The sequence below is a fragment of the Bos taurus genome, chromosome 27, assembly GCF_002263795.3.
Source record: "Bos taurus isolate L1 Dominette 01449 registration number 42190680 breed Hereford chromosome 27, ARS-UCD2.0, whole genome shotgun sequence".
Classification (NCBI taxonomy): Eukaryota; Metazoa; Chordata; class Mammalia; order Artiodactyla; family Bovidae; genus Bos; species Bos taurus.
In genome coordinates, this window is record NC_037354.1 from 34956255 (window position 1) to 34983277 (window position 27023).

Sequence of the window (27023 nt, forward strand, 5' to 3'; positions counted from 1 at the left end):
AGAGAAGCCAGCTCAGTGAGAAACCCGCACACTGCAACCAAGAGGAGCCACTGCTCATCACAAACTAGGGAAAGCCTGCACTCAGCAACGAAGACCCACCACAGCCAAAAATAAAACAGATAAATAAATCTTAAAAAAATAAAACTGTCAACAGTGTGGGTATAGAGTGACTATACTTCATCAAGGTAGAGTCCACATATGGCAAACCGAAAACTAACATCATTCAGTTCAGTTCAGTTCAGTCGCTCAGTCGTGTCCAACTCTTTGCGACCCCATGAATTGCAGCACGCCAGGCCTCCCTGTCCATCACCAACTCCTGGAGTTCACTCAGACTCATGTCCATTGAGTCAGTGATGCCATCCAGCCATCTCATCCTCCGTCGTCCCCTTCTCTTCCTGCCCCCAATCCCTCCCAGCATCAGAGTCTTTTCCAATGAGTCAACTCTTTGCATCAGATGGCCAAAGTACTGGAGTTTCAGCTTTAGCATCATTCCTTCCAAAGAACTCCCAGGGCTGATCGCCTTCAGAATGGACTGGTTGGATCTCCTTGCAGTCCAAGGGACTCTCAAGAGTCTTCTCTAACACCATAGTTCAAAAGCATCAACTCTTCAGCACTCAGCTTTCTTCACATCATACACAATAGTTAAAAGCTGAAAGCTTTTCCTCTAAGATCAGAAATAAGACAAGGATACCTATGCCCACTACTTTTATCCAACACAAAATTGAAAGTCCTAGTCACAGCAATTAAACAAAAATAAATAAATAAAATAAATCCTAGATTTTAGTTGTATTTGATGAGTGTTTTCTTTTTTAAAAAATTAACTTATTTATTTTTATTGGAGGATAATAGCTTTATGATATTGTGTTGGTTTCTACCTATGTCAACATTTTAGTTTGCTTTTTAATTAATTAATTTATTTTTAATTGGAGGAGAGCATTTTATTCTTATTGGACTACATGGCCCAAATTGTTTCATATGCATCCATTTGTAAAATTTTTCTTGTATTTGTGTCATTTCAGTGGAACAGCTGGACACCCATAAGCAAAACAATTATCCTACTCACAGACCTCACAACTTTCAAATATTAACTCAAAATGGATAATAGTCCTAAAGTCTAAAAATATAGCTAAGGACAAGTTTAGGCAATGGTAGTGACTGGAGACAGTGATATGCATATACTTGGCTGTGGGGCCCAAGTGCAGGTGTCCAGGTGGTGGCAGATGTCAGTTGAAGATGTGTTTGTAGTGATCAGGGCTGCAGTAGGTGGCAATGGCTGGAGCCAACTATTGGCTCACTGGCTGTTCCGATGGCCCTGAATGTCAGTGTGCTTTCCTATTGCTTCACACTCTACTTCTGCGAATGCATACTACAAGGGAAATCAGTGATGAGGTGTGGAAATTGAGTTCTGGGGCATGCCAGTGCACAATCGGACAGGCTAGCTCCAGGTAGGCACAGTGATGCCCACCACTGTCAGAAGTCCGATTGTGACCTGGATCTAACAAACAGCTAGAGTATGCTCTCCTATAGCTGTTCTCTTCCTCCCCTGGGTGTGTGCACTGTCTTGGAGGTCAGGTCTTGCTGGGGGTGTGCAGGTTCAGAGCTGAAGGCAGGGGCTGGTTACAAGTAGGCATGGTGGTGCGGGCCAGTCAGAGAGGCAGAACCTGATCTGGATCTGACAAACAGCTGCAGGGGCCATGGGTGTTGATATGCTCTTCTGTGGCTGGACGCTCACCCCAGAACATGCAGTGGAAGCCAGAGACGAGTCAGGCTGGGAACATACAAGTGCATGACTGCGGGGGCTATTCATAGGTGGACACGGTAACATTGACCAGTGATGGAAGGCAGGACCTGACTCTGTCCACAAACAGCAGTGTGTGGCCGGGAAGGAAGGCAGGGGAAAGGGAAGGCTAGCTGGCTATACATTCACCTGTGGCTATAGGTTGTTGTTTTACCAGTCAGTTGCTGAGTCGTGTCCCACTATTTGTGACCCCATGGACTGTGGCCCACCAAACTTCTCTGTCTGTGAGATTTCCTGGGCAAGAATACTGGAATGGGTTGCCATTTCCTTCTTCAGGGGTTCTTCCCCACCCAGGGATAGAACCTGTGTCTCCTTCATTAGCAGGCAGATTCTTTACACTGAGGCACCAGGGAAGCCTCTGCAGATTACTTCCACTTATATCAGAGGGTTTGGTCAGTATATCCTTCCCCCCAAAGCATATGGATTAAAAAGAAAATCAGTGTTTCTGTACAGTAATATGATCCTATATGAAAAAATCCTAATGAGTCACCAAAACCTAAAGAGTAAGGTGGAAGAAAATGAGATCAATATACAAAAAACAATTGTATATCTACAAACTAAAAAGAGACAATCCAACAATGACATTAAGGAAGCAATTTTATTCATGACAGCATAAAAAACAAAATACTTAGAAATAAATTCAGTGGAAAAGTACATGATTTGTACACTGAAAACTTCAAACCATTGCTGAGATAAATTAAAGAAAATTTAAGTAACTGAAGAGACATTTATGTTCAGAGTTTGGAAAACACTTGTTACAAGGTCAGTTCTCCCCGGATTTATCTATACACTCAGGAAAATCCCGTTGCAAGTCATCCATCAGGTTCATTTGCAGAAATTGACAAGCTGATTATAAACTTTATACAGAATTTCAAAGGGACTAGTGTTGTCAAAATAACTTTGAGACAGAGTGATGTTAGATAAAATACATCACCCAATTACAGAACTTTCTATAAAGTTACAATAATCAATGCAGTGTAACATTGATTTTAACATAGACATGTAGATCAATGGAACAGAATAAATCACTGGAAGTAGAGCCACAGATGCATGGAAAACTAATTTTCCATAAAGTGCAAAGCAAATCAGTGAATAATGGATAACTTTTTCAGCAAAAAGTGCTGGAACAATTATATACTTACATGCAGAAAAAAAGAATTCTGTACATCACGTGTAAAAATTCACTCAAAGTGGATCACACACCAAAATGTGAAGCCTAAACGTATAAAACTTCCAGAAGAGAAAATATGAGAAAACCTAAGTGCCTTTGGATTAAATGATTATTTTTTTTAACATGTGATACCAAAAGCACATTCTAAGGAGGAAAGGTGAAAATTTGGATATCATCACAATGAAAAGCTTTTGCTCTTCAAAACTCTTGAAGAGTTTTGTATATAACTAGAGTTAGGTATATAACTAACAAAGTATTTATATTCTGAATATATACAAATTTTATATTCACAATATAATCTTTGACAATTAATAATGGAAAACAAACTGCCCAATAAAGATGGGAAAAATATGGATACTTTATCAAAGAAGATATATAGATGATAGATAAGCACATGTAAAGATGCCCAATGTCATTGTTCATCAAAGAAATGTACACTAAAATCACAATTACACAATTACTGTTACATTCTTTTAAAATTTATTTAAATTTTAAAGACTAACTACATGAAGTTTTGCCAAGATGGGAGGATAGTGTCTCATACACTATTGTTGAAATGTAAAATTGTACAGTTTCAGCTTCTTCTTAAAAGAATCTTATTTATTTATTATTTATCTTTGACTGTGCTGGGTCTTCATCGCTGCACGGGGTTTTTCTAGTCAGAGTGAGCAGGGGCTACTCAATAGTTGTGGCGTGAGGGCTTCTCACTGCAGTGACTTCTCTCTGCAGAGCACAGGCTCTAGGGCCTGAGGGCCTCAGTAGTTGCGGCTCCCCAGCTCTAGAGCACATGGGCTTAGTTGTTCCTTGGCATATGGGATCTTCCTGGATCAGGGCTGGAACCCGTGTCTCCTGCACTGGCAGGTGAATTTATCACTGAGGCTCCAGGGAAGCCCTTGGCTTCTTTCACCTATCATGTAATGCAGTCACTTTACTGCTTAACCAAGAGAATAGAATGCCTTCACCCCTACAAAACTTTGTACACAAACGTTCATAACAGCTTTACATGTAATAGATACGATTTGAAAACAACCCAAAGACAAATCAACAGGTGATGGATCAACAACGTGTGGTATATTCAAAAAACAGCATACTATTGAACAATAAAAAGGAATGAGCCACTGTTAAAAATACCAATGTGGATGGATGTCAACATTTCTGCTGTGTGAAAAAAGCAAGATTAAAATGAATACAGACTGTGTGACTTTATTTATATTAAATTGTAGAACACCTAAACTAATAGAGAATGCTGATTTGGTTGCTTGTGTTGGGAGTGGCAGCAAAGCAGCATTATATGGGCAAGAAGAAACTTGTGGGTGATGGATGTATTCACTCCAGTTGAGCCTTGGACTACATGGATTTGAACTTCTCTGTGCATTAACAGGGATGTCTCGCATGCTGCAGTCCATGAGGTTGCAAAGACTCAGACACAACTTGGCGACTGAACAAGTGCATCCACTTGTACACAGATTTTATTTCAATAAATACCACAGTAGTGTAGCATCAGAAGTAGACTAAATCCATGGGTGAGCAGCTGCAGATATGGTGGAACCTGCACTACAGAGAGACCTCAGATATGGAAGACCAATGCTAAAGTTAAACATGAGTGTTTAGACTGCTTGGAGTGGATCCCCCAACCCTGCAACGTTCAGGAGTCAACTGTCTTTTGACTGATGTGGTGGTTTTATAGATATAAACATATATATATATATATATATATATATATATATACAACATATAATATACATCTCAAATAGATTCATGTATTTGCATCTAAAATAACAGTAAATCTGTTAAAAAATCACAAAATTTAAATGACATCAAATACAAGAGTCACACTATTTTGTTGTCAAATCTCAGACATTAAACTTATTTTCCCTACCAATACTGATAAGAATTTTACATTAATTGAAGAAAATCCATAACAACCAAAACAAAAAATAATCTTTTAAGTGCATGCCTCATTTGCTCTATCGTATCCATTGTACAGTTATAGTGTTCACATTTCATCATATACGAAGAATCAGTTCAGTTCAGTTCAGTTGCTGAGTAGTGTCCGACTCTTTGCGACCCTATGAATTGCAGCACACCAGGCCTCCCTGTCCATCACCAACTCCTGGAGTTTACTCAAAATCATGTCCATTGAGTCGGTGATGCCATCCAACCATCTCATACTCTCGTCCACTTCTCCTCCTGCCTTCAATCTTTCCCAACATCCCGGTCTTTTCAAATGAGTCAGTTCTTCACAAGAATAACTATATAATAAAAGAAGGAAAATACAAGCTATACCAAGACTCTCATTCATTGCTAGTGTGAATGTAATTCCTACAACCACTTAGGAAAACCACTGGAAAAGTTACAAATGTTTGGTTTGCTGCTGCTAAGTCATTTCAGTCATGTCCGACTCTGTGCGACCCCATAGACAGCAGCCCACCAGGCTCCCCCATCCCTGGGATTCTCCAAGCAAGAACACTGGAGTGGGTTGCCATTTCCTTCTCCGTTATAATCTGTCAAAAATGATCCATGGATTAGTGATTTTCCATGGATGGTGGCTGAAAGAAAGTAGATTAGAGGTAGTGAGATGCTGGTAATATTACTTTTCTTGGATTTGGTGCTGGTTACATAGATGTGTTCAATTTAGAAAATTCTCTGAGCTATAAAATGATGACGTGAATGCATGTCTGTTAGTATTGTTACATTTCTGTAAAAAATCTACTAACTAAATAGTAATGGAGAAAAGCAATATCTTTTTTTTTTTTTGTTTTGGTTTTTTAAAATATAAATTTATTTATTTTAATTGGAAAACAGAATTATGATTAGAAAATTTCCTGGTGTGTGCTTTTGAGACTCTAGCAGAGTATGTCTTGAGATCTGGATTATTTTTCTAATTATTTGCCAATATATTTATTTATTGTGTACTTTTGCTGCTGCTGCTGCTAAGTCACTTCAGTCGCGTCCGACTCTGTGCAACCCCATAGACGGCAGCCCACCAGGCTCTGCCGTCCCTGGGATCCTCCAGGCAAGATCACTGGAGTGGGTTGCCATTTCCTTCTCCAATGCATGAAAGTGAAAAGTGAAAGTGAAGTCGCTGAGTCGTGTCCGACCCTCAGCGACCCCATGGACTGCAGCCTTCCAGGCTCCTCTGTCCATTGGATTTTCCAGGCAAGAGTACTGGAGTGGGGTGTCATTGCCTTCTCCGTGTGTACTTTTGGGAATTGTGTAATATTTGAATTTTTTAAGACAGCAAAAGGGCATACTATATTGTTGACTGTCAACAAGAGGGAAAAAAATACACACCACACACACATTACATATAGGTAGATACAGACACAAGTATGGGTATAGAAATGGATTTTATTCACATGTATAAAATATAAATACTGGATGGAGAAACATAGTCATTTAAAAATGGTTTCCTTTGAGGAGCAAAACTATGTGACTTGGCAAGGTAGTGGATGGGGGCTTTTCACAGCATATTGCTAAATTTTTAACTTAACCCCTACTAATATGCCACCTTTAAAATAAATAAATAAGATGAGTGTAGTAAACAGACTTCAAACTGCAAATACAGTATCATAATATTTTTAAAATATGCATAAAAGATGATTAGTAAGCCTCCAATACTTTGGTCACCTGATGCGAAGAACTGACTAATTGGGAAAAAACCCTGATGCTGGGAAAGATAGAAGGCGGGAGGAGAAGCGGACAACAGAGGATGAGATGGTTGGATGGCATCACTGACTCGATGGATATGAGTTTGAGCAAGCTCCAGGAGTTGTTGATGGACAGGGAGGCCTGGTATGCTGCAGTCCATGGGGTCGCAAAGAGTGGACACAACTGAGTGAATGAACTGACTGAACTGAGTAAGCCTATGAAAAATATTCAATTGTTTTGGGTATGAGCTTAAATGCCCTTTTATTTTCTCATATATGACAGTTTGCAAGGTCTTAAACTTTCAATTATGTATATGATTTTACATGTATGCATATGATTGCTGCCCAACTCTTTGCAACCCCGTGGACTTAAGCCCGCCAGGTTCCTCTGTCCATGGAATTTTCCACGCAAGAATACTGCAGTGAGTTGCCATTCCCTCCTCCAGGATGCATATGATTAAAGTGAGATAAATAGAAATTTATTCAAACATTCAGTGAATATCCACTTATTTCTGTGTTTCACTTCCAGATACAACGTTTACTAAAAAAGGCTACAATACTCATCAGAACTGGCTTATTTTAAGTTTCTACATTTTTCTGCCCTTTTTCATAATTTTCACCATTATGATCATGAAGCGAAATGAAATGAGAAAATCATGCAACAAAGAGAGTGTGGAATATGAGGGGTAAGTAAGATTTTGCAAATAATTTAGTATCTCAAATTGTGCTAGTCATTAACCAGTGTCATAAATTCATAATTATATAATATTTGTTATATTTATTATGAAATGTGTGCTATTTTAAAATGTAAACAAATGTCCTTTTATCCATTCTGTTTTCCCAATAGTTCATTATTAGCATATTAAGACAAATCAAAATTTTGACTGCTCTAGAACTGTTTTCCTGATGAATATTCCACAGTGTAGTAGGGACTTAATATGAGAAAACTATATTTGGTATATCATTTTAAGTTCCTAAGTAGATCTAAATTAAGTAGCAGTGTTTGTTTCCTTCAGAGAAATCCTTTTTATCCAATTTAGAATTTATATTAAAAATGTCATTAATAAATCCTTGAACCTCAAAATATTTTTATCTCTTTAGTAGTCTCAAATGTTGTTAAAAAAATCTCTGCAGAATTCCTCTGAAATTAGGCACTGTTTCTTATAAACCTGTGCATGATATTCTTACTTTTGTCCATCTTCCTTTCTGATGACCTAACTCTTTAACTCATTGAAGGCAAGAAACCTTTATATTAATCCCAATATGTGACAGCATGAATGAGGATTTTAGCCTTAAAGTGACATTTTCTTTGAAAACTATTATTGTGTGTTGTGCTTAGTCGCTCAGTCCTGTCTGACTCTTTGTGACCTTGTGGGCTGTAGTCTGCCAGGCTCCTCTGTCCATAGGATTCTCCAGGCAAGAATACTGGAGTTGGTTGCCATGCCCTCCTCCAGGGGATCTTCCTGACCCAGGGATTGTACCCAGATCCCCCACATTGCAGGCAGATTCTTTACCATCTGAGCCACCAGGGAAGCCCATTTTATGAAGACATACTCAATTATACACACACCACATGTATATCATTTAGGGAAATGTTGGATCATATTCACTGAAAGAGAAAGTGACTCAATCGGCCATCATGAGACTTTACAGAGGAAAAGAAAAAAAGAGAATTCAAAGAAAGCCTTGACAGGTAATGTTGTTGAGGGAACCTGTGTAATGTACATGCTGAATACAGCTCCATATCTAAAAATTCATGCTGTCCCAGCCTTAATGACTGTTCCTTTACAAACTCTCCCACCAGACCTGGGATGTGTACCATTAAGCCTTCCATCTTTGTTTATTCTATAAGTATATACTGGAGCTTTTGAATACATAATTTTTACCAGATGGGAAAAATTGTTTTATCTTATAGCCATATATTTATTTCCATCATGCATTAGGCTAGGGCTGTGGGTTTAGGTAATAAGTTCACAGAGCTGGAACATCATTCTCATCACATCACATCAAAGACAAATGCTATGAACTGATAATATCAATCTTGATAACTTGGAGGAAGTAGTGTTTGTCAGGTATTTCCTGAGAACATGAAAACACCTGTTAGATTATTTTTCTCTCTTTTTATACTTAAATCTATAAAAAAAAAAAAAAAGGCAGCTAAATGTGCCCCGTATGTTTTTGGTTTTGAGTAGTTCTCCACTTTCAGGCTCTATAAAGGGTGTTTCAGAATTATCTTGTATATTCCTTGTCACAGCCCTAGAAGCAGCCTTTTCTACAAGGATTGTTGGTTTCTTTTATTGGAAAACAATATTATAGACCTAGATGCTAGGTTTGCTCCTTGCTATTTGGGTTTCATTGCTTCTAGAACCTCACAACAGACAGATATATGAGTCTGATATATGTGTACAACACATGTATACACACAATTGTCCTTAGATATCCTGCAGATAAGTCCTTTATCACATATTTGTTGTAGCCGGATGGTCTGAATTTTTGCAACCCTGTGAACTGTAGCAAACCAACTGTAGCAAACTGTAGCAAAACCTGGTTTCCTCTGTTCCCCACTAACTCCTGGAGTTTGCTGAAATTCATTTCCATTGAGTTAGTGATGCTATCTAACCATCTCATCCTCTGCTGCCCTCTTCTCCTTTTATCAGATAAAAATTGAGGGTTTTTTTCTTCAGATATGTGTCATATTTTCATTCAAATCACAGTATATTTTGCTGAGGAAACATTTTTAAATTTTATCATTGTTTTCCGTCTTGGATTATGCTTTAAAAACTTACCACCAAACCCAAGGTCACTCAGGTTTTCTCTTGAAGATTTATAGCTTTGCAATGCATATTTAGACCTATGATTCATTTTGAGGCAGTTTTTGTGCAAAATTTGAAGTAAAATTTGAAAGTATGACATATGTGATAAAGTTTGTATTTTTGCAAATGTATGCCAAATAGTCCAGTATCATTTGTTGAAAGAACTATATTCATTAAAATGCCTTTGCACCTTCATTGAAAATCTTGAACATATATATGTAGGTCTAATTTTGAATGAAGGAAATTAGATATTTCTTATTTTCTTTTTAATATTAAGTGAATCTTCTTATTTATAGGGTAAAGTTTTTTTTTTCCTGCTATGTATCTTTTTCCAAGTTTCAAATACTGAAATGTGATTCTTTTTATCCACATTTGCAAATAAGTTTGCCTAAAGGAAAGATGTGTTATCTTTTCCACATGCCACAGATTAAATAAGCTATGTCATGTCTGACTCTTTTGCAACCCCATGGACTGTGGCCCACTAGGCACTTCTGTCCATAGGATTTCTCAGGGAAAAATAATGAAGTGGGTAGCCATTTCCTTCTCCAGGGGATCTTCCTGACCCAGGGATCGAACCCACATCTCCTGCATTGGCAGGCATATTCTTTACTCTATAGTGACTGGAAATATTCTATTTAGCCTTTCACTTTAGTCTTTCTAAACCATGGATTTTTCAAAGAACCAAAAGTATACAAAACTAAATAAACGAATTTTTATTATTTTCAATCATTTCATAGCTGTAGTTATTTTGCCTCATACTTAAATGATAAACCAGCAGTAAAGTAATAAATGTAAAGCTATATATTTACACATATAAATATGTATTCATATATAAATACATACAATTGTTGTTGTTCGGTCACTAAGTTGTTTCCTACTGTTTGTGACCCCATGGACTGCAGTATGCCGGGTTTCCCTGTCCTTCACCATATCCCAGAGTTTGCTCAAGCTCATGTCCACTGAGCTGATGATGCCATCCAACCATCTCATCCTCTGTTGCTTTCTTATCCTCCTGCCCTAAATCTTTCCAGCATCAGTGTCTTCTCCAATGGTCCACTCTTCCTATCACGTGGCCAAAGCATTGGAGCTTCAGCTTCAGCATCAGTCCTTCCATTGAATATTCAGGGTTAATTTCCTTTAGAATTGATTGGTTTGATCTCCTTGTAATCCAAGGGACTCTTAAGAGTCTTCTACAGAACCACATTTCAAAAGTATCAATTCTTCAGTGCTCAGCCCTCTTTAGACTGATGCTGAAGCTGAAGCTCCAATACTTTGGCCACTTGATGTGAAGAGCTGACTCATTAGAAAAGACCCTGATGCTGGGAAAGATTGAAGGCAGGAGGAGAAGGGGATGACAGAGGATGAGATGGTTGGATGGCATCACTGGCTCAATGGACATGAGTTTGAGCAAGCTCCAGGAGATGGTGAAAGACAGGGAAGCCTGGTGTGCTGCAGTCCATGGCGTCACAAAGAGGTGGACACGACTGAGTGACTGCACAAAACAGCCTTCTTTATGGTCCAACTCTCACATCCGTACATGACTACTGGAAAAAACATAGTTTTGATTATATGAACTTTGTCAGCAAAGTGATGTCTCTGCTTTTTAATATGCTGTCTAGGTTTCTCATAGCTTTCCTTCCAAGGAGAAAGCTTTTTATAATTTTGTGGCTGCAGTCTCTGTCTGCAGTGATTTTGGAGCCCAAGAAAATAAAATCTGCCACTTTTTCCAGACTTTTCCCATCTATTTGGCAAGAAGTAATGGGGCTGGCTGCCATAATCTTAGTTTTTTGAACGTTGAGTTCTAAGTCAGCTTTTATACTTTCCTCTTTCACCCTAATCAAGAGGCTCTTTAGTTCTTCTTTGCTTCCTGCCATAAGGGTGGTGTTATCTGCATATCTGAGGTTATTGATATTTCTCCCAGCAATCTTGATTCCAGCTTTGATTCATCCAGCCTGGTATTTCTCATGATGTACTCTGCATATAAGTTAAATAAGCAGGGTGACAATATACAGCTTTGACATACTCCTTTCCCAATTTTGAATCAGTCTGTTGTTCCATGTCCATTTCTAACTGTTGCTTCTTGACCTGCATACAGGTTTCTCAGGAGGCAGGTAAAGTGGCCTAGTATTCCCATCTGTTTAAGAATTTCCACAGTTTGTTGTGATCCACACAGTCAAAGGGTTTAGGGTAGTCAATGAAGCAGAAGTAGATGTTTTCCTGGAATTCTCTTGCTTTTTCTATGATACAACAGATGTTGGCAATTTTATCTCTGGCTCCTCTGCCTTTTCTAAATGTAATTTGTACAACTGGAATCTGTTGATTCTTTATTTTTCACTCTCGTTGTTCCTTTGAGTGCCTGTTTTGATCTGAGACTTAAAAGAGAAATCTGACAGTAGATATAGTTAAAGTATGAAACTGTCTACTACTAAACAGATTATAAATTTGTATTTTCTTTTTCTTTCCCTAGTCATTCAGCCATTGTACCAGAACACTATGACATGGACTACTAATATAGCTAAGCTCTTCACCAACAAAATGCTTACATGAAGAGGAGAAAGTGTTTTGTAACCCTATGCTATCCCTAAATACACTTAAAATGTCAAATTTTTGAAAATAAAGTGCACTTGGGCAGGAAGAAGTCTTCCTTCAGTTCAGTTCAGTTGCTCAGTCGTGTCCAACTCTTTGCGACCCCATGGACTGCAGCATGCCAGGCCTCCCTGTCCATCACCAACTCCCGGAGTTTACTCAAACTCATGTCCATCGAGTCGGTGATGCTATCCAGCCATCCCATTCTCTGTTGTCCCCTTGTCCTCCTGCCTTCAATCTTTCTCAGCATCAAGGTCTTTTCCAAGGAGTCAGTTCTTCTCATCAGGTGGCCAAAGTATTGGAGTTTCAGCTTTAGCATCGGTCCTTCCAATGAATATTCAGGACTGACTTCCTTTAGGATGGACTGGTTGGATCTCCTTGCAGTCCAAGGGACTCTCAAGAGTCTTCTCCAACACCACAGTTCAAAAAAGTCTCCTTGTGACTCCCAAATACACCTAGCCGCTGGTGGACCCCTCCAGTGGGCTGCAAATCCTGATTCCCAAGCTGGGGAGAGGCCCAATGCACAGCTGCACTTCCATCCCTCACTGCATTCAACCCGCCAACAGACCTGCCTTCTCCACCTGCCTGCCCAGCTTGCCCCAGGCCAGCCCCTGAGGCATGCTCCTCCCCTCTCCTGTCCCGCCCTCCAGTCTCACCCCGCCTCAGCCCCTCCCCTCCTCTTTTCACTGCCGCCCCGCCCCCTAGTTTCATCCCGCCCCTCTGCCTCAGCCCCGCCCCTCAGAGCCAGCCCCGCCCCTCCCAGGTCCTGCTCCCAATCTCCCCTCCCCGCGCTTGGTGAACCCCGAGAGTCATTTTCAGTCAACCGCCTTCCCTGAGGCGAGGCCGGTCACGCAATGTTATCTCTCCTGCTACTCCTCACAGGGCTGGGCCGGCTGGCCTCCGTGGGCCATGGTAAGTGAGGACCCTGCCGGATAGGAGGGGGGCCCATCGTCACAGTGTCCCTTGGCGTGAGTGGAGGGCATTGCCCTCCTGGTCCCAGAAGCCCAGGTCGGGCTGAGGGAGCCCGGGTTTGGTTGGAGTCCTGCCCAGTTTCAGGGTTCTGCCAGGCCCACTGGTCGGAGGGCTCAGAGCAGGACTGGGATAGTTGACGGGGACACAGGTCTTCCAGGGAGATGGGGTGGGGTGGGGGTAGGGAGAGGATCCTGGATGGGGTCCTGGGGACCTCTTCTTAAAACCCTACACAGTATGATTTTGGGGGTATGTGTGCATGTATGTGTGTGTGTGTGCACGCCCACTGGGGCTTGGAAGATCCACAAGTGATGTGATAGGAAAGGACAAATAAGAATGAATGCTGGACTGGGGGTTGCTCACTCCTCTCTTCCTTACTGCAGACTCAAATGTCACTTCTACAAATTACAGTGCCACAGAAGACTGGGACAGATATTGACAGTGGAATTTCAAAAACTCATGTAATTAAGAAATAACTTTAAAAATATGTTTTGTTTTTTGTTTTGTTTTTTTTTTACTGGAGTGCAAGACCCAAATCAATGCATGCATATCCCTTGTTGAAATTTTGTGTTCTAATGACAGTGTTATTGTTTTCATTTCTCAAGTAATAGATGAACGTTATGTAATAGACTCAGAGGGAAAAGATGCCTTGAGTTCTTGTCACACAAAAAGGCATCTACAGTCTACCAGATTGTTTTCTATAAAAGATGTACATTTAAAAATGCCTTCTATGTAAGAGAGGCCATACCAATATTTATGTTGTAGCATGATTTTAAAATGACAATATATAAATAATATCTTCATGCCTGTATTTACACACACGTGCATATATAAATCTTTGTAATGTTATTTTTTATTCGATTAACATAGTAAAACGTGCATTATGTACATTGTAAAATGAAATGTAGAGAGTACAGAGACTTGTTAAGAAGGTGAATGGCCACCTCATTTTCTAAAGACAGTAAGTTTGAAGGAGACTGAAGTTTTAGAGACATGCATACACAGTGCACGTATATTTTTAATGAGCATGTATGAGAATTGTAATTGGCTTTATCTCTTATGGGTAGAGTTAGGATTGTTTTTATGATAATATAGCTCTGACATTATTTTCCCTAACTGTTGGATATCTTATATGTAACATAGTGTAACACATTTTAGACATGTAGATAGTTTCATGGGCTTCCTTGGTGGCTAGACAGTAAAGAATCTGCCTCCAATACTGGAGACCTGGGTTCGATCCCTAGGTTAGGAAGATCCCCTGGAGAAAGGCATGGCAACCCACTCTAGTATTCATGCCTGGAAAATTCCTATGGACAGAAGTGGCTGGCAGGCTAGAGTCCAGGGGATTGCAAAGACTTGGACACAACTGAGCGACTAAGCATAGCAGATAGTTTCATAAACCTTCTTGAATAGTCATCTTGGTAGGATCAACAGGCTAGCCAGTGTAGAAAAAAAAAATTGATAAATATTGAAAAGGTCTACCAGAAAAGTTGTATTATATTTGACTCGCATTCACAAAAATAGTGATGCCTATCTTCCTGAGGCCTCTCCATGTCTCCTCTTCAGGCTTCTCCTCTTCTGCTCTTGTGAACATCCTAAATGAATGCTTCACTTTGAACAGGTATTTTTTGGTTAAGCCTTAACAAGAGATGCCTTTCTGCATGTTGACTATTGGAATCATTTTGTTAGTTGTCAGTCTTTTTCTGGTTTTTACTTCTGTTTTAATAAGAGTTAGCAACTTTGGATAGGACACTTTGTTTTCAAGAAGAAAGAAATATTGTAAAGAAGCACAGGGATGGGATAAGAATCCAACAATTAGAAATCCCAGTAGCAAGTTCTGAGAGGAACATCTACAATTGTCAACTGAAAAATTATGTTAGACACTGGGGCAAGTTTTATAGACTGAATGGTCTACTTCTTTTTTTTAATTTATTTTAATTGGAGGCTAATTACTTTACAATATTGTATTGGTTTTGCCATACATCAACTTCTGACTGGCTCACTTTGTGGCACCAAGAAACACCAGCAATTGTGTATTCATAAAAGCTATTACCGCCCCCCTCCAATGAATATCTTGAGATGCTGAAATGTTTAAGAGAGTATAATGAACATACACTGGGAAATGCTACCAAAGAAAACATGAGGACCCATGATAATAGCAGGAAAAAGAGCATTTGGTACACACACATGCACACAGACACACATACCCAACATAAGAAAGTGTCATTACTTTAAAATATTCAGTTCACATGAAACAGATAAAAATTCCAAATTTGTATGAATTTAATAAAACATTCTCAGAATATATAACATGAAAACCAATAGCATGACAAGGAGAGATTTTCAAATCCATTTCCATAGAGAGATATGTAAATGGTTATCTCAAATGTTGATCGGCCAATCATAAATTTTTTTTTTTCAGATTTAGAGAAAACAATTTATTCTTGTTTAGAAATGCTGATTTTCTTTTTTTTTAATTTTATTTTATTTTTAAACTTTACAATATTGTATTAGTTTTGCCAAATATCGAAATGAATCCGCCACAGGTATACCCGCGTTCCCCATCCTTAACCCTCCACCCTCCTCCCTCCCCTCCCCTCCCCTCCCTCTAACCCAATCATAAAATTTTTAAGAAGAAACATTTGAACAACAAAAATAAGCATTCTGTCAATGAATAAATTGAACCAAATGAAGCTTATGTATTGTTTTTCTCTTTCTGCTCTTTGTTTTGACTCACTCGATTCTATGGATGTCACGTAGGAGGTTTTTATTTAATGATACTACCTATATTGCAGCAAGAGAAAGAATTCAAGCAAATATCAAGAATCCGTGAAGCATCCCCAATGAGCTAGTGTTCCACATGAACCCAATCTCTCTGCTCTGGGAATATGTTGAGTCTCTGGCTAAAAATCACAAGATTTATAGAAGGAATCTTGGCTTTGGGAGAACTCCTTACAAAGTTTTCAGTGAAGTTTTAAGAAGCCAAGCCAGCCTTATTGAACTAGTTGGGGAAAAACAACAGAACTAAACTTGACCAGGGGAGTTTTGAACCCTAAATGGAGCGTTAGGGTCTTGTCTTAGCTAAGAATCAGAAACAACCAGATTTGTCAGTATCCCCAGAAATAGATAAAGCTTTTGTAATCAATATGTACTTATGCTCTGTCTCCACTGTAAATAATGCTTCCGAAGAATGTTTCTCATACTTCTGAAGAATATGCAGTGTCACTCAACAAAATTGACCACAACAAGGAAATAAGGGGCTTCCCAGGTGGCTCAATGGTAATCACCTGCCAACTCAGGAGACAGAGGAGACACTGGTTTGATCCCTGGGTCGGGAAGGTCCTCTGGAGGAGGAAATGGAAACCCACTTCGATATTGTTGCCCAGATAATCCCATGGATAGAAGAATCTTGTGGGCTACAGTCCACAGGGTCACAAAGAGGAAGGTGAGAATCTATGAGAGAAAATATGAACACAATGATTACCTGAAAATTTTGTTGTGTAGCAATGAATCCCCAAAACAAAGGAAGAAAACAATCAATAGTCTATGTGGTATATTTGCAACACAGAGAAGTGATAAAGTGTTAATATCTACAGAAAACAAAATTTCCCACAGATTGATCATGGAACAAGAGACAGAAAAAGAAAGTGTGTATGGCCACAATAGTGAAATCTTTTATTCCCATGCACAGACCTCTTCAGCACTCTCAATCCTCAGTGCTAATTGCAATTATGATATTGATACATATTCTTCTGCCACATTTTAAGCATCTTTCATCCATGTCTAAAGATCAATAAAAATCATGTTCTGATGATTTGTTTAAATAGATATAAATGGCACAGTATTGTATAGTCCCTTAAACAGTTCTTTATGGTTCAGAAAGAGCTTCCCAGGTGGTGCTAGTAGTAAAGAACCTGCATGCCAATGCAGGAGACATAAGAGAAGTAGGTTCGATCCCTGGGTTGGGGAGATCCCCTGGAGGAAGGCCTGGTAACCCACGCCAGTGTTCTTCCCTGGAGAGTCCCATAGACAAAGCAGCCTGGCAGGCTACAGTCCCATAGGGTTCCAGAGTCGTACATGACTGAAACAATTTAACACACATGCACTCATGGTTCAGAAGGCTAGGTAAGGGTGGTCCTTAATATGATGAGACATGAAAGTGACACCATTTTTTTTTTTTATCTTCCCTGTATCTTCACTCTTTGCCATATAACTTTGATTTCCTCTCATCAAGAAGTGGAGTGTGTATAACTCAACGTCCACCTCACACTCAGTCTTGTGGGTCTGAGTTTATCTACCCAAGGCCAACATGATGGGTGTGAAGAGCCCAAGGTTAGAAGGGCCCTGTGCTTGGATTCATGCTCTACTGATGCTGTCCTGAGGTTCTCAATACTTTTGAATGACAGACTCCACATTTTCATTTTACCTTAGTGCCTGGCAAATTACTAGCCAAGTTTGGGGCTATGCCACTTATTTTGGGCAGAGTGATGTTGACTGGCTTGATGTCAACAAAGGCTTAAAAAAGCTCTCCTGCTTTTCTACTTTCCATCTTGCTTGCCTGTCATCCCCATGAGAATATGCTTGAGCTTAGCTTGCTGGAAGGTTAAAGACATATGGATCACAGCCACAGTGCATTATTTATCCCTACATCATCCAATATTCAGCTGAATCCTATACCACTGAGCAAGCCTGGCCACAGTTAGCAGAGTTGTCATGGCTACTGGCACATAAAAGTGTGAGCAATAGATACTTAACTGTTTTATTGTATGTGGTTTTGTGGTTGTTTGTCATCCTTTACGGCAGAAAGTGAAGAAGAGCTAAAGAGCCTCTTGATGAAAGTGAAAGGGGAGAGTGAAAAAGTTGGCTTAAAGCTCAACATTCAGAAAACTAAGATTGAACTGAACTGAACTGTCATGCAACATTTTGCCTAATTTCACTTGTTGAGATTTATTCATATTGATGTGTGCAAAAGAAGTTTGTTTTTTAAAATGCAAATGTAGTCATCAAATTTCTTTATCTCATAAATTATTTATCCTCCCTTATTTACAGCAAGAACAGCTCTCTTGTAGACATCCCTGGCAATGACTTCCCAGGTCCCAGTGAAACTGAGGGATTATGATTATAAATAAGAAAATTCTCAACTGCTATATACTAACAGTTTTTTCTTCAAAACACTTATAACCAAGTTTTACTCATGATGATAATTTAAAAGCATTTCTGCTTTGTACATTCTGAACAAAATGGGTATCTTCACTCATTTTTGTTAATTAGTGGATAACAAATGCTATTTTATTGTTGTTTTAATATGCACTTCTCTGGTTATTAGTGACAGTATCTTTCCCAGTGTTTGCTGACCATTCTCATTAACTGGCTTATGCTAAGCTGTTTGGGGGAGAAATTGGTTTTCATTTATTTTCTATGTCTTTATCTTTCTCTTTTTCTGTTTCTTTTTCCATGATCAATCTGTGGGAAATTTTGTTTTCTGTAAATATTAACACTTTATCGCTTCTATATGTTGCAAATATGCCACATAGACTATTGATTGTTTTCTTCCTTTGTTTTTGGGATTCATTGCTATACAACAAAATTTTCAGGTAATCATTTTGTTCATATTTTCTCTCATAGATTCTCACCTTCCTCTTTTGTGTCTCTCAGATCCTGAAGTGATAGCATAACATCCTATAATATTTTTTATAATTCTTTTTCCATTTAAGATGTAAATACACTGCTTTCAGTTTCTTCAACAACAGCATTGTCTAAGGTGAGTGCAGAGAAAACGAGAGCGAGCCAGACAGTCAGGCAAGAAAAGGGAAATTTATTAGAGGGAAAAGAGAGGGTGACTGGTTCTTAAAGAGAACCAGCGTCCTCCCTTTCTGACGGAGTCCTACTTATACCCCACCAATGAACAATTCTCTGAAGGGATGGTCATGCAGCCGGAGGTCTGGAATCTGGTGGTCTTGCATCTTTGAGATGATGGGCACCAATGAGATAACAGGATGCCATTTGGGCAATTTGGTCAGTCTCACAGATCACTGTGATTTTGTTCTTTGTTTGCAAGGTTGACATAACAAGCCATCTTATCAATGAGACCCCATGTGGGCCTTATCACATTGCATTTTCCAGCTTTTTTCAAAGCTTCAATTTTACTTTTTTCTTTTTATTGCAGCTTTATGCTGACTCAGGTATTGTTTAGTTAGAATAGTTTCAGATTATTTTCTTCAGATGAGATGTGGAAAAGCTGAATCGCCTACCTGCAGATGTCTTCTGTTCTCATAATTGAATAGCGTTTTGTCAATGTGTTGAATTCGTGTCATATTTCTTTTATATAATTTTTTGAAATTTGATGCCGTCCATATTAATTTTGTCCATGTGTGGGTGAGTGCAAGTTTGTATGTGTGTATTACAATAATACCCCTTGATATAGCCCAAGTGCCTTAATTTTTCATTTTAATTTCAGCCCCTACACATTTTTTTCTTCTGTGGGGAATCTATGTTTTCATCCTGAGTCTCACTTCTCTGTGCTCCATATCATAATTTATTCTATCAATTTGATCAAATATTTATTTTTGATGTGCATTTTACCAGTAATTTCCCTCTTTATTGAGGTGTGTGTGTATGCTCATTTGTGTGACTCTTTGCGCCCCCAAGAACTATATAGCCCTCCAGGCTGTCCATGGGATTTCCCAGGCAAGAATACTGGAGTAGGTTGCCATTTCCTTGTGCTGGAGATCTTCCCGAACCAGGGACTAAGCCTGCATTTGTTGCGTCTGTGCATTGGCTGGAGGATTCTTTACCCTCCCCTTTATCGGCTAGACCTGTAGTTCTTTTTCCAGTAAGCAGATTCTTTTAGATACACTTATTGGGTAATTGAGTATTAACTGTCATGTGTTTCAGTTTCAGGGTATCTTTTTTTTTTCCCTTGGGATGATCTCCCTTGAAAACTTATTAATTTTTCTTCAAATTAAGATCTTTGTCCATTAGTGCTACTTCATTAGAAACTAAAATTTAAATTTTGCCTTCTTTTTTGTTGTTTATTTTTCTTTCATTGGATGTTGTCTTTCTTTCAGTGCTCATTTGTATTTTCCTTATGTCACTGATTAAGGCAGACTGGTGTGTTGTTTCATAAAGAAATGAAACATATGTTTTTGAAAAAGAGCCCAGGATGAATAAACTTACAAACTAAGTTTTTATCCTTTTAATAATTCTTGTCAAATATCTGTTAAGCATTTTGCCTCTAATTTCTTTCTTCTGGGAAGTACTTCAGATTCCCACTTCCACCACCTCCATTTGAACACAGTTATTAAAACTTAGCTCCACTCTTGTTCCAGAATTCATGTTCTAGATGCTTGCATCTAAAACAGGCCATTCAGGATTTTTGTGTGGAATATAAACTGACAAATATCAATTTTTCTCTTGAGAAGCTCTCTAGTTTTGGTATTTGAATTAAAGAAAAGGAAAAGTTTTCAAGAAAGAAAATAAACAAGTTGTTGTAGGATATTGGATATAGTTCCCTGTGCTATACAGTAGGTCCTTTGTGTTTATCTGTTTTATGATAGGAGATATCTGTTTATCCCAAACTCCTAATTTATCCTTCCCTCCTTTTCTGTGAGTTTGTTTCTGTTTTGTAAATGAGTTCGTTTCTATCACAATTTTAGATTCCACGTAAAAGTAATATTATAGAATATTTGACTTTCTCCGTCCCACTTAATTTTCTCATATATATATATATATATATATATATATATATATATATATATACATTTTTTTCAGATTCTTTTATTGGTATATGTGTGTGTGTGTGTGTGTGTGTGTGTGTGTATATACACAGATACTGATATATAGGAGACGGCAATGGCACCCCACCCCTGTACTCTTGCCTGAAAAGTCCCATGGATGGAGGACCCTGGTAGGCTGCAGTCCATGGGGTCTCTAGGGGTCGGACACAACTGAGTGACTTCACTTTCACTTTTCACTTTCATGCATTGGAAAAGGAAATGGCAACCCATTCCAGTGTCTTGCCTGGAGAATCCCAGGGACGAGGGAGCCTGGTAGGCTGCAGTCCATGGGGTCGCACAGAGTCAGACATGACTGAAGTGACTCAAAAGCAGCAGCACTGATATATAAAGATATACATAGTATATATCATTTCTGTATATATATGTGTGTGTGTGTATGTGTTTGTGCCTGTGTGTGTGTATATATATATATGAATCAGTTTTCCATGAAACTTATGCAACATACAAACCAACTATACATCACTAAACAATTTTTTAGAAAACAAATGAGAGAAAGTAAAGGAGATATGAAAAGGAAAGTTTTGGTGAAAAAAGCACTCTATTAACATTCTAGTTTGTGTCTGTTCTGGCCTTCAGAGGCTTCTTGATGTTTGGAATTCTTGCGAAATCTATGGTTCTTGGACACTTTAGTCAGTAGAAATTGGTAAGTGGCCAGACAAGGAATTCAGGCAAGGCTTTTGTTGAGACTGGTGCTGCAGCAGGAGGGAGTGAAAACAAGTCACATGTTCCCTTGCTCATTCTCTGAGGAGGGCGGGCTGGTTCCTTAAGTGGGGTGAAAGTAGGGGTGACTGGTGGGTCCAAGGCCACTCTGCTCACCACACAGCAGGCCAATGAATCTGAGAAATGAGGTGTTGAGGCAAAGAAGAGACTTTATTCAGGGAGCCAGCTGATCGAGAAGATGGCAGGCTAGCACCTCAAAATAACTGTCTTATTGGAGTCTGGATGCCAGATTCCTTATAGATCAGAGATGAGGGGAGGTGAGGAAGTAAAGTAAAAAGGCCATTAATCTTGCAAACAACTCCTAGAATGCGAAGCCTCTGGCAGCTGCTGCTGCTGCTGCTGCTAAGTCGCTTCAGTCACATCCGAGTCTGTGACCCCATAGACGGCAGCCTACCAGGCTCCGCCGTCCCTGGGATTCTCCAGGCAAGAACACTGGAGTGGGTTGCCATATCCTTCTCCAATGCATGAAAGTGAAAAGTGAAAGTGAAGTCGCTCAGTCACGTCCGACTCTTCGCAACCCCATGGACTGCAGACTACCAGGCTCTTCCGCCCATGGGATTTTCCAGGCAAGAGTACTGGAGTGGGGTGCCATTGCCTTCTCCAAAGCCTCTGGCAGAAGACGTGTTAACTTCTTCCTTCCTGCCATCTGCATCACCTGGTTCTGAACAAAGGCACTTAAGGTTAACAGTTAGGCAGAGGGGTGGGATTCTCTGAGGCAGGCCATTCTGTATGATTACAGTAACAAAAGCAATGAAAAGCAAGTCAAAGAAACAGTTCCAACATGAAGTCAGAATTGGCTTGTCTGCAACAGTCTTCAGGTTCCCTTGGTGGTGGTGTGTACAGCATCATGCACCGTTTTTTCTCCTGGCACCTCAGAAGTCACGTTGTGGCCTTTTTGTGTCTTACTGTTCATACTTGCCCAGACTGCTCATGTAGGCAGTTACTTTTAGTCTTTTATAGTTCCTCTGTCACTGGTTACTTGAGGAGACATTTGTCCAGGTCAAGCATTTCAGTAAAGAGTTCAGGTTCCAACCTATCTCATGTTTACCATAAATATGATGTTAGATTGTTCCAAGATAATCACCATCCACCTTATGAGAAGATTATAGCTCCATACCCCATTTATATCATGCTTGTCTATAGAAATAACTTATGATATTTGAACCAAAGACTAGAATACTGCTTCTAAGCAAAGGCTTTAAGATCTATTGTGTTTCTGCAATTTTTCTCCTTTAGCTACATGAGAAACAGTTTCCATGGAGGGACCATGCCATTTCCGAGGTTCCAGAATGAAGGCAATGTGGAGCTGAACTTGCAGTAACCTTGTAAACAGTCCTTGTAAAGAATTTTAAGGCACTGGGAATTTGGAGGTTGTTTTTAGCACAGGATAACTTCATGAACTAAGATCATGGCATCCAGTCCCATCACTTCATGACAAATAGATGGGGAAACAGTGGAAATAGTAGCTGACTTTTTTGGGGGGTCTCCAAAATCACTGCAGATGGTGATTGCAGCCACTAAATTAAAAGATGCTTGCTCCTTGGAAGGAAAGTTATGACCAACCTAGACAGCATATTCAAAAGCAGGGACATTACTTTGCCGGCAAAGGTCTGTCTAGTCAAGGCTATGGTTTTTCCAGTGGTCATGTATGGATGTGAGTTGGACTATAAAGAAAGCTGAGCTCTGAAGAATTGCTTTTGAACTGTGGTGTTGGAGAAGACTCTTGAGAGTCCCTTGGATTGCAAGGAGATCCAATGAGTCCATCCGAAAGGAGATCAGTCCTGGGTGGTCACTGAAAGGACTGATGTTGAAGCTGAAACGCCAATACTTTGGCCACCTGATGCGAAGAGCTGACTCATTGGAAAAGTCCCTGATGCTGGGAAAGATTGAGGGCAGGAGGAGAAGGGGACGACAGAGGATGAGATGGTTGGATGGCATCACCGACTCAATGGATATGGGTTTGGGTGGACTCTGGGATTTGGTGACAGGGAAGCCTGGCGTGCTGCGGTTCATGGGGTCGAAAAGAGTCGAACATGACTGAGCGTCTGAACTGAACTGTACTGAACTTCATGAAAACAAGCCAATGAAATAAGCATGACTTTTTTGTTATTTATCAACCTATGTCTACTTATTGGCAATTTATAAAAAAAAAGATTTATGCCATGAGGTGTATTGATGGTTGAATCTATATTAAAAAATTTGCTGTGGGAATCTGGAAGTTCTGGATTTTATTATACACCAATCTGTGTCATTACAGTGCTCACACCTGTATCTGGTCGTTCTGGCTCTTGTTTTCACTTATATACATAATATGCTGTCAGAAATAAATGTAGACAATGGAGAAAATGAACCCATTTAATTTTTGTATGTTTAAGCTTATAAAGTAGAAGCTTAAGTTGTTTAATTTCATGACTCCGGAAGTTCCTTTTATTAATGCTGTTGTTAAAACAAAGTGCTTTTATTTTGGTTGAATTAGGTCATTTTTAGGTTCTCATTTCCTGATGTATTCATACAGCAAGTCAGGGATGTTGCTTTCAGATTCTTGATTTATACAGGTAAGTTTTGCTTTATGTTTTGTAGATTTTTATATTTATGTGGTGATGGTGCCATTGATGGGAAGAAGTGGCCTGCTTTATACTCAGCCCAATTGTTGGGCAAATAAATTGATCCCAAACCTAAATATAATGTGGCAATTAGTATGAAAGCATATTGAATAGAATGAGTATTTTAAAATTTGGAACTCAAGAATCACTTTCCTGAAAAGGTCATTTACACTCTCTGGAAGTAGCAGTAGTCTTGAGAGGAGAGAAAAATGGGAACTGGAATTGAGAAGCTACTAAACACAAGGAGAAGTTTTGATGGAGGTATCATAGCACCTGAGAAGTGGAGGGCATAGTGGAAAACCACTTCATAGAAAAAGCACAGAAAAGTAAATTTTCAAAATCTTATTGGGTACAGAATCTGAATATATTTACATGAAAGCCATGGGAATTTAAATTCTATTCTCAAATGCACATAAGGGTCAAGAAATGTTTAAAAGAATATAAGGAAGTTAGCTTTAGTTTAAGATATGTACTTTGCCAGAATAGATGATGGGGAAGAAACAAATGCAAGAGATTGGTCAGATTCTGTTGCTGTGCTGCAGTTCAGAGAGAGTGAAATTTAAAAAGCGGTAACTGGTACATCATTTGTCTTTCTCACCATCTACAAGTAGAAAGCAGGACAGAAATCATGAGAAACTTTGTTTCAGACATTTGACAATTAAAAAAAAATCAGGGATTCTTCCTCTGACAGAAAGAAAGCACAGAAGGTGAGCCTCACATTGAACTTGGTCCTCTGGGAATAATGTCTTAACTATAGGACAAGAGTTGAATCAACTAGGACTCCTTACAAGTTTGGGTTTTAAGAGTTTTTCAGAGTTAGGGTTGCTGAAGCAGCTGGAACTTGAAGGACACAGGGCCAGAGATAAAGAAGGGCTATGTATTGATGTGCATTTTTTTAGGAGAGGGGAGTTGTCCTTTTTGCCCTGAAGATTAGACTGTATATGTGGTAGGTAAGACTCTATTGTAAACAGGAGAGAATAAATTATGAAACAGTGTTGGGAGATGTTGGATTTTCATCCAGGCAGTGCAAAGTGATATTGCTAAAACCCCAGGCATTCAGCTAAGGCAGAAAGTCTAAGTCTTTGGAGGAAGGATCAAGCCCTAGACTAAGAGACACTATCACTAACACACTCCCCACCTCATAGCCAGCAGGAAGGTTCCATTACTTTCATTGCCTTCAGATACAAACTATGATACGCTATAGAGGATTGAAACATAATAGACTAAGGAAATAATGCGAGAAGTTCAGAAATCAATGATATAGATAAGGGGAAAGAATGGAAAAATTACAGCTCTGAATTTAGTTATTGAAAAGGAGGAATAAAATTGCTAACCCCCAGTAAGACTTATCTAGATCAGAAACAAATTCCACCAATATTAAGGATGAAAGGAGATATTACTAGTCATGAAGAAAGTAAAATGATAGCTTGGAGTATCACCAGAGATTTATACCAATAAATATGATTATTTAGATGAAATGGACAGCTTCCTTGAAAACTACAACCTATCCAAATTGATAGAAGTGATATAAAAATCTCTTAGTCATGTGAAATCTATTTTAAAAAAATTGAATTCCTCAACAGCCACTTTCCAGTAAAGAAACACCAGGTTTTGATTCTCACACACTTCAGCAGTTGAGAGATATTTTGGTGCTTTCCCATCTTTAAGCAATTGAGAATTCTTCTTAGGTGAATGTTGATGTACAGTTTGTTGAGTGAGTGTGAATTTTTACTTCTCTGGAATACATACCCAGGAATAACAATGCCAGATTATATGATGAGTATGTATTTATTTTTTACAGAAATCACCAGTCTTTTCTGAAGAGTGGCTGTACCGTTTTAACTTTCTTCTGGCAATGAATGAGAGAGAAGGGAGTATCTGCATTCTTGCCATTTTTTACTATTTAAACTTTAGTTTAGCTGTTGTGACAGATGTGTAATTTACCTCGTATAATTTTGACTCATATTTCTCTGATGAATAATGTTGACTATAGTTTCCTGTACCTGTCTATCACCTTTTGTGAAATATCTGTTAATGTCTTGCCCATTTTTTAATTGGATGGGTTGGTTTTTCACTATTGACTGTTGAGGAGTTTATGTATTACAAATCCTTTGCCAGGTATGTGGTTTGCAGATATTTGCTCCCAGTCTGTAGTTTGTCCTTTCATCCTCATAGTAATTTCTGTGACTGATGAGATATTTCCATTTTAATAGGAATTAATTTATCAGTGTTTCCTTTTATGAATGGTAGCTTGGCTGTCAAACCTAAGAAATTTGTGTAGCCCTAGGGTTCCTGAAGATTCTATGTGTTATTTTTTTCCCTAAAAATTTTATAGTTTTATTTACATTTAAAAGTGTATTCAGTTGAGATGATTTTGTATGAAGTGTGAGATTTACATCAGTGTTCACTCACTTGACTGCAAAGAATATAATCAATCTGATTTTGGTGTTGACCATCTGGTGATGTCCATGTATAGAGTCTTCTCTTGTGCTGTTGGAAGAGGGAGTTTGTTATGACTGGTGCATTTTCTTGGCAGAACTCTATCAGTCTTTGCCCTGCTTCATTCCGTATTCCAAGGCCAAATTTGCCTGTTACTCCAGGTGTTTCTTGACCTCCTACTTTTACATTCCAGTCCCCTATAATGAAAAGGACATCTTTTTTGGGTGTTAGTTCTAAAAGGTCTTGTAGGTCTTCATAGAACCATTCAACTTCTGCTTCTTCAGCGTTACTGGTTGGGGCATAGACTTGGATTACTGTGATATTGAATGGTTTGCCTTGGAAACAAACAGAGATCATTCTGTCATTTTTGAGATTGCATCCAAGTACTGCATTTCGGACTCTTTTGTTGACCATGATGGCTACTCCATTTCTTCTGAGGGATTCCTGCCCGCAGTAGTAGATATAATGGTCATCTGAG

General features: G+C 39.0%; 1 protein-coding gene and 1 long non-coding RNA gene across 4 annotated transcripts in view; both read left to right on the plus strand.

Moving 5' to 3' along the window:
* ADAM18 (ADAM metallopeptidase domain 18) overlaps positions 1 to 12086 on the plus strand; it is a 111582-nt gene extending 99496 nt beyond the window's left edge. For both annotated transcript variants that reach the window (XM_024986398.2, XM_059882370.1), the window contains 2 exons: positions 7149 to 7305; positions 11900 to 12086. In XM_024986398.2, the coding sequence (XP_024842166.1) occupies positions 7149 to 7305; positions 11900 to 11942 (200 nt within the window). In that variant the 3' untranslated portion in view covers positions 11943 to 12086. The remainder of the gene's footprint in view (positions 1 to 7148; positions 7306 to 11899) is intronic.
* Positions 12087 to 12743: 657 nt separating this feature from the next.
* Positions 12744 to 27023, plus strand: part of LOC101905820 (uncharacterized) — a 45609-nt gene continuing 31329 nt past the window's right edge. The window contains exons 1-2 of one of the 2 annotated variants that reach the window (XR_009493168.1): positions 12744 to 12930; positions 13371 to 13448. This is a non-coding gene — a long non-coding RNA (uncharacterized lncRNA). The remainder of the gene's footprint in view (positions 12931 to 13370; positions 13449 to 27023) is intronic. The other variant, XR_003032981.2, reaches the window with a different exon arrangement.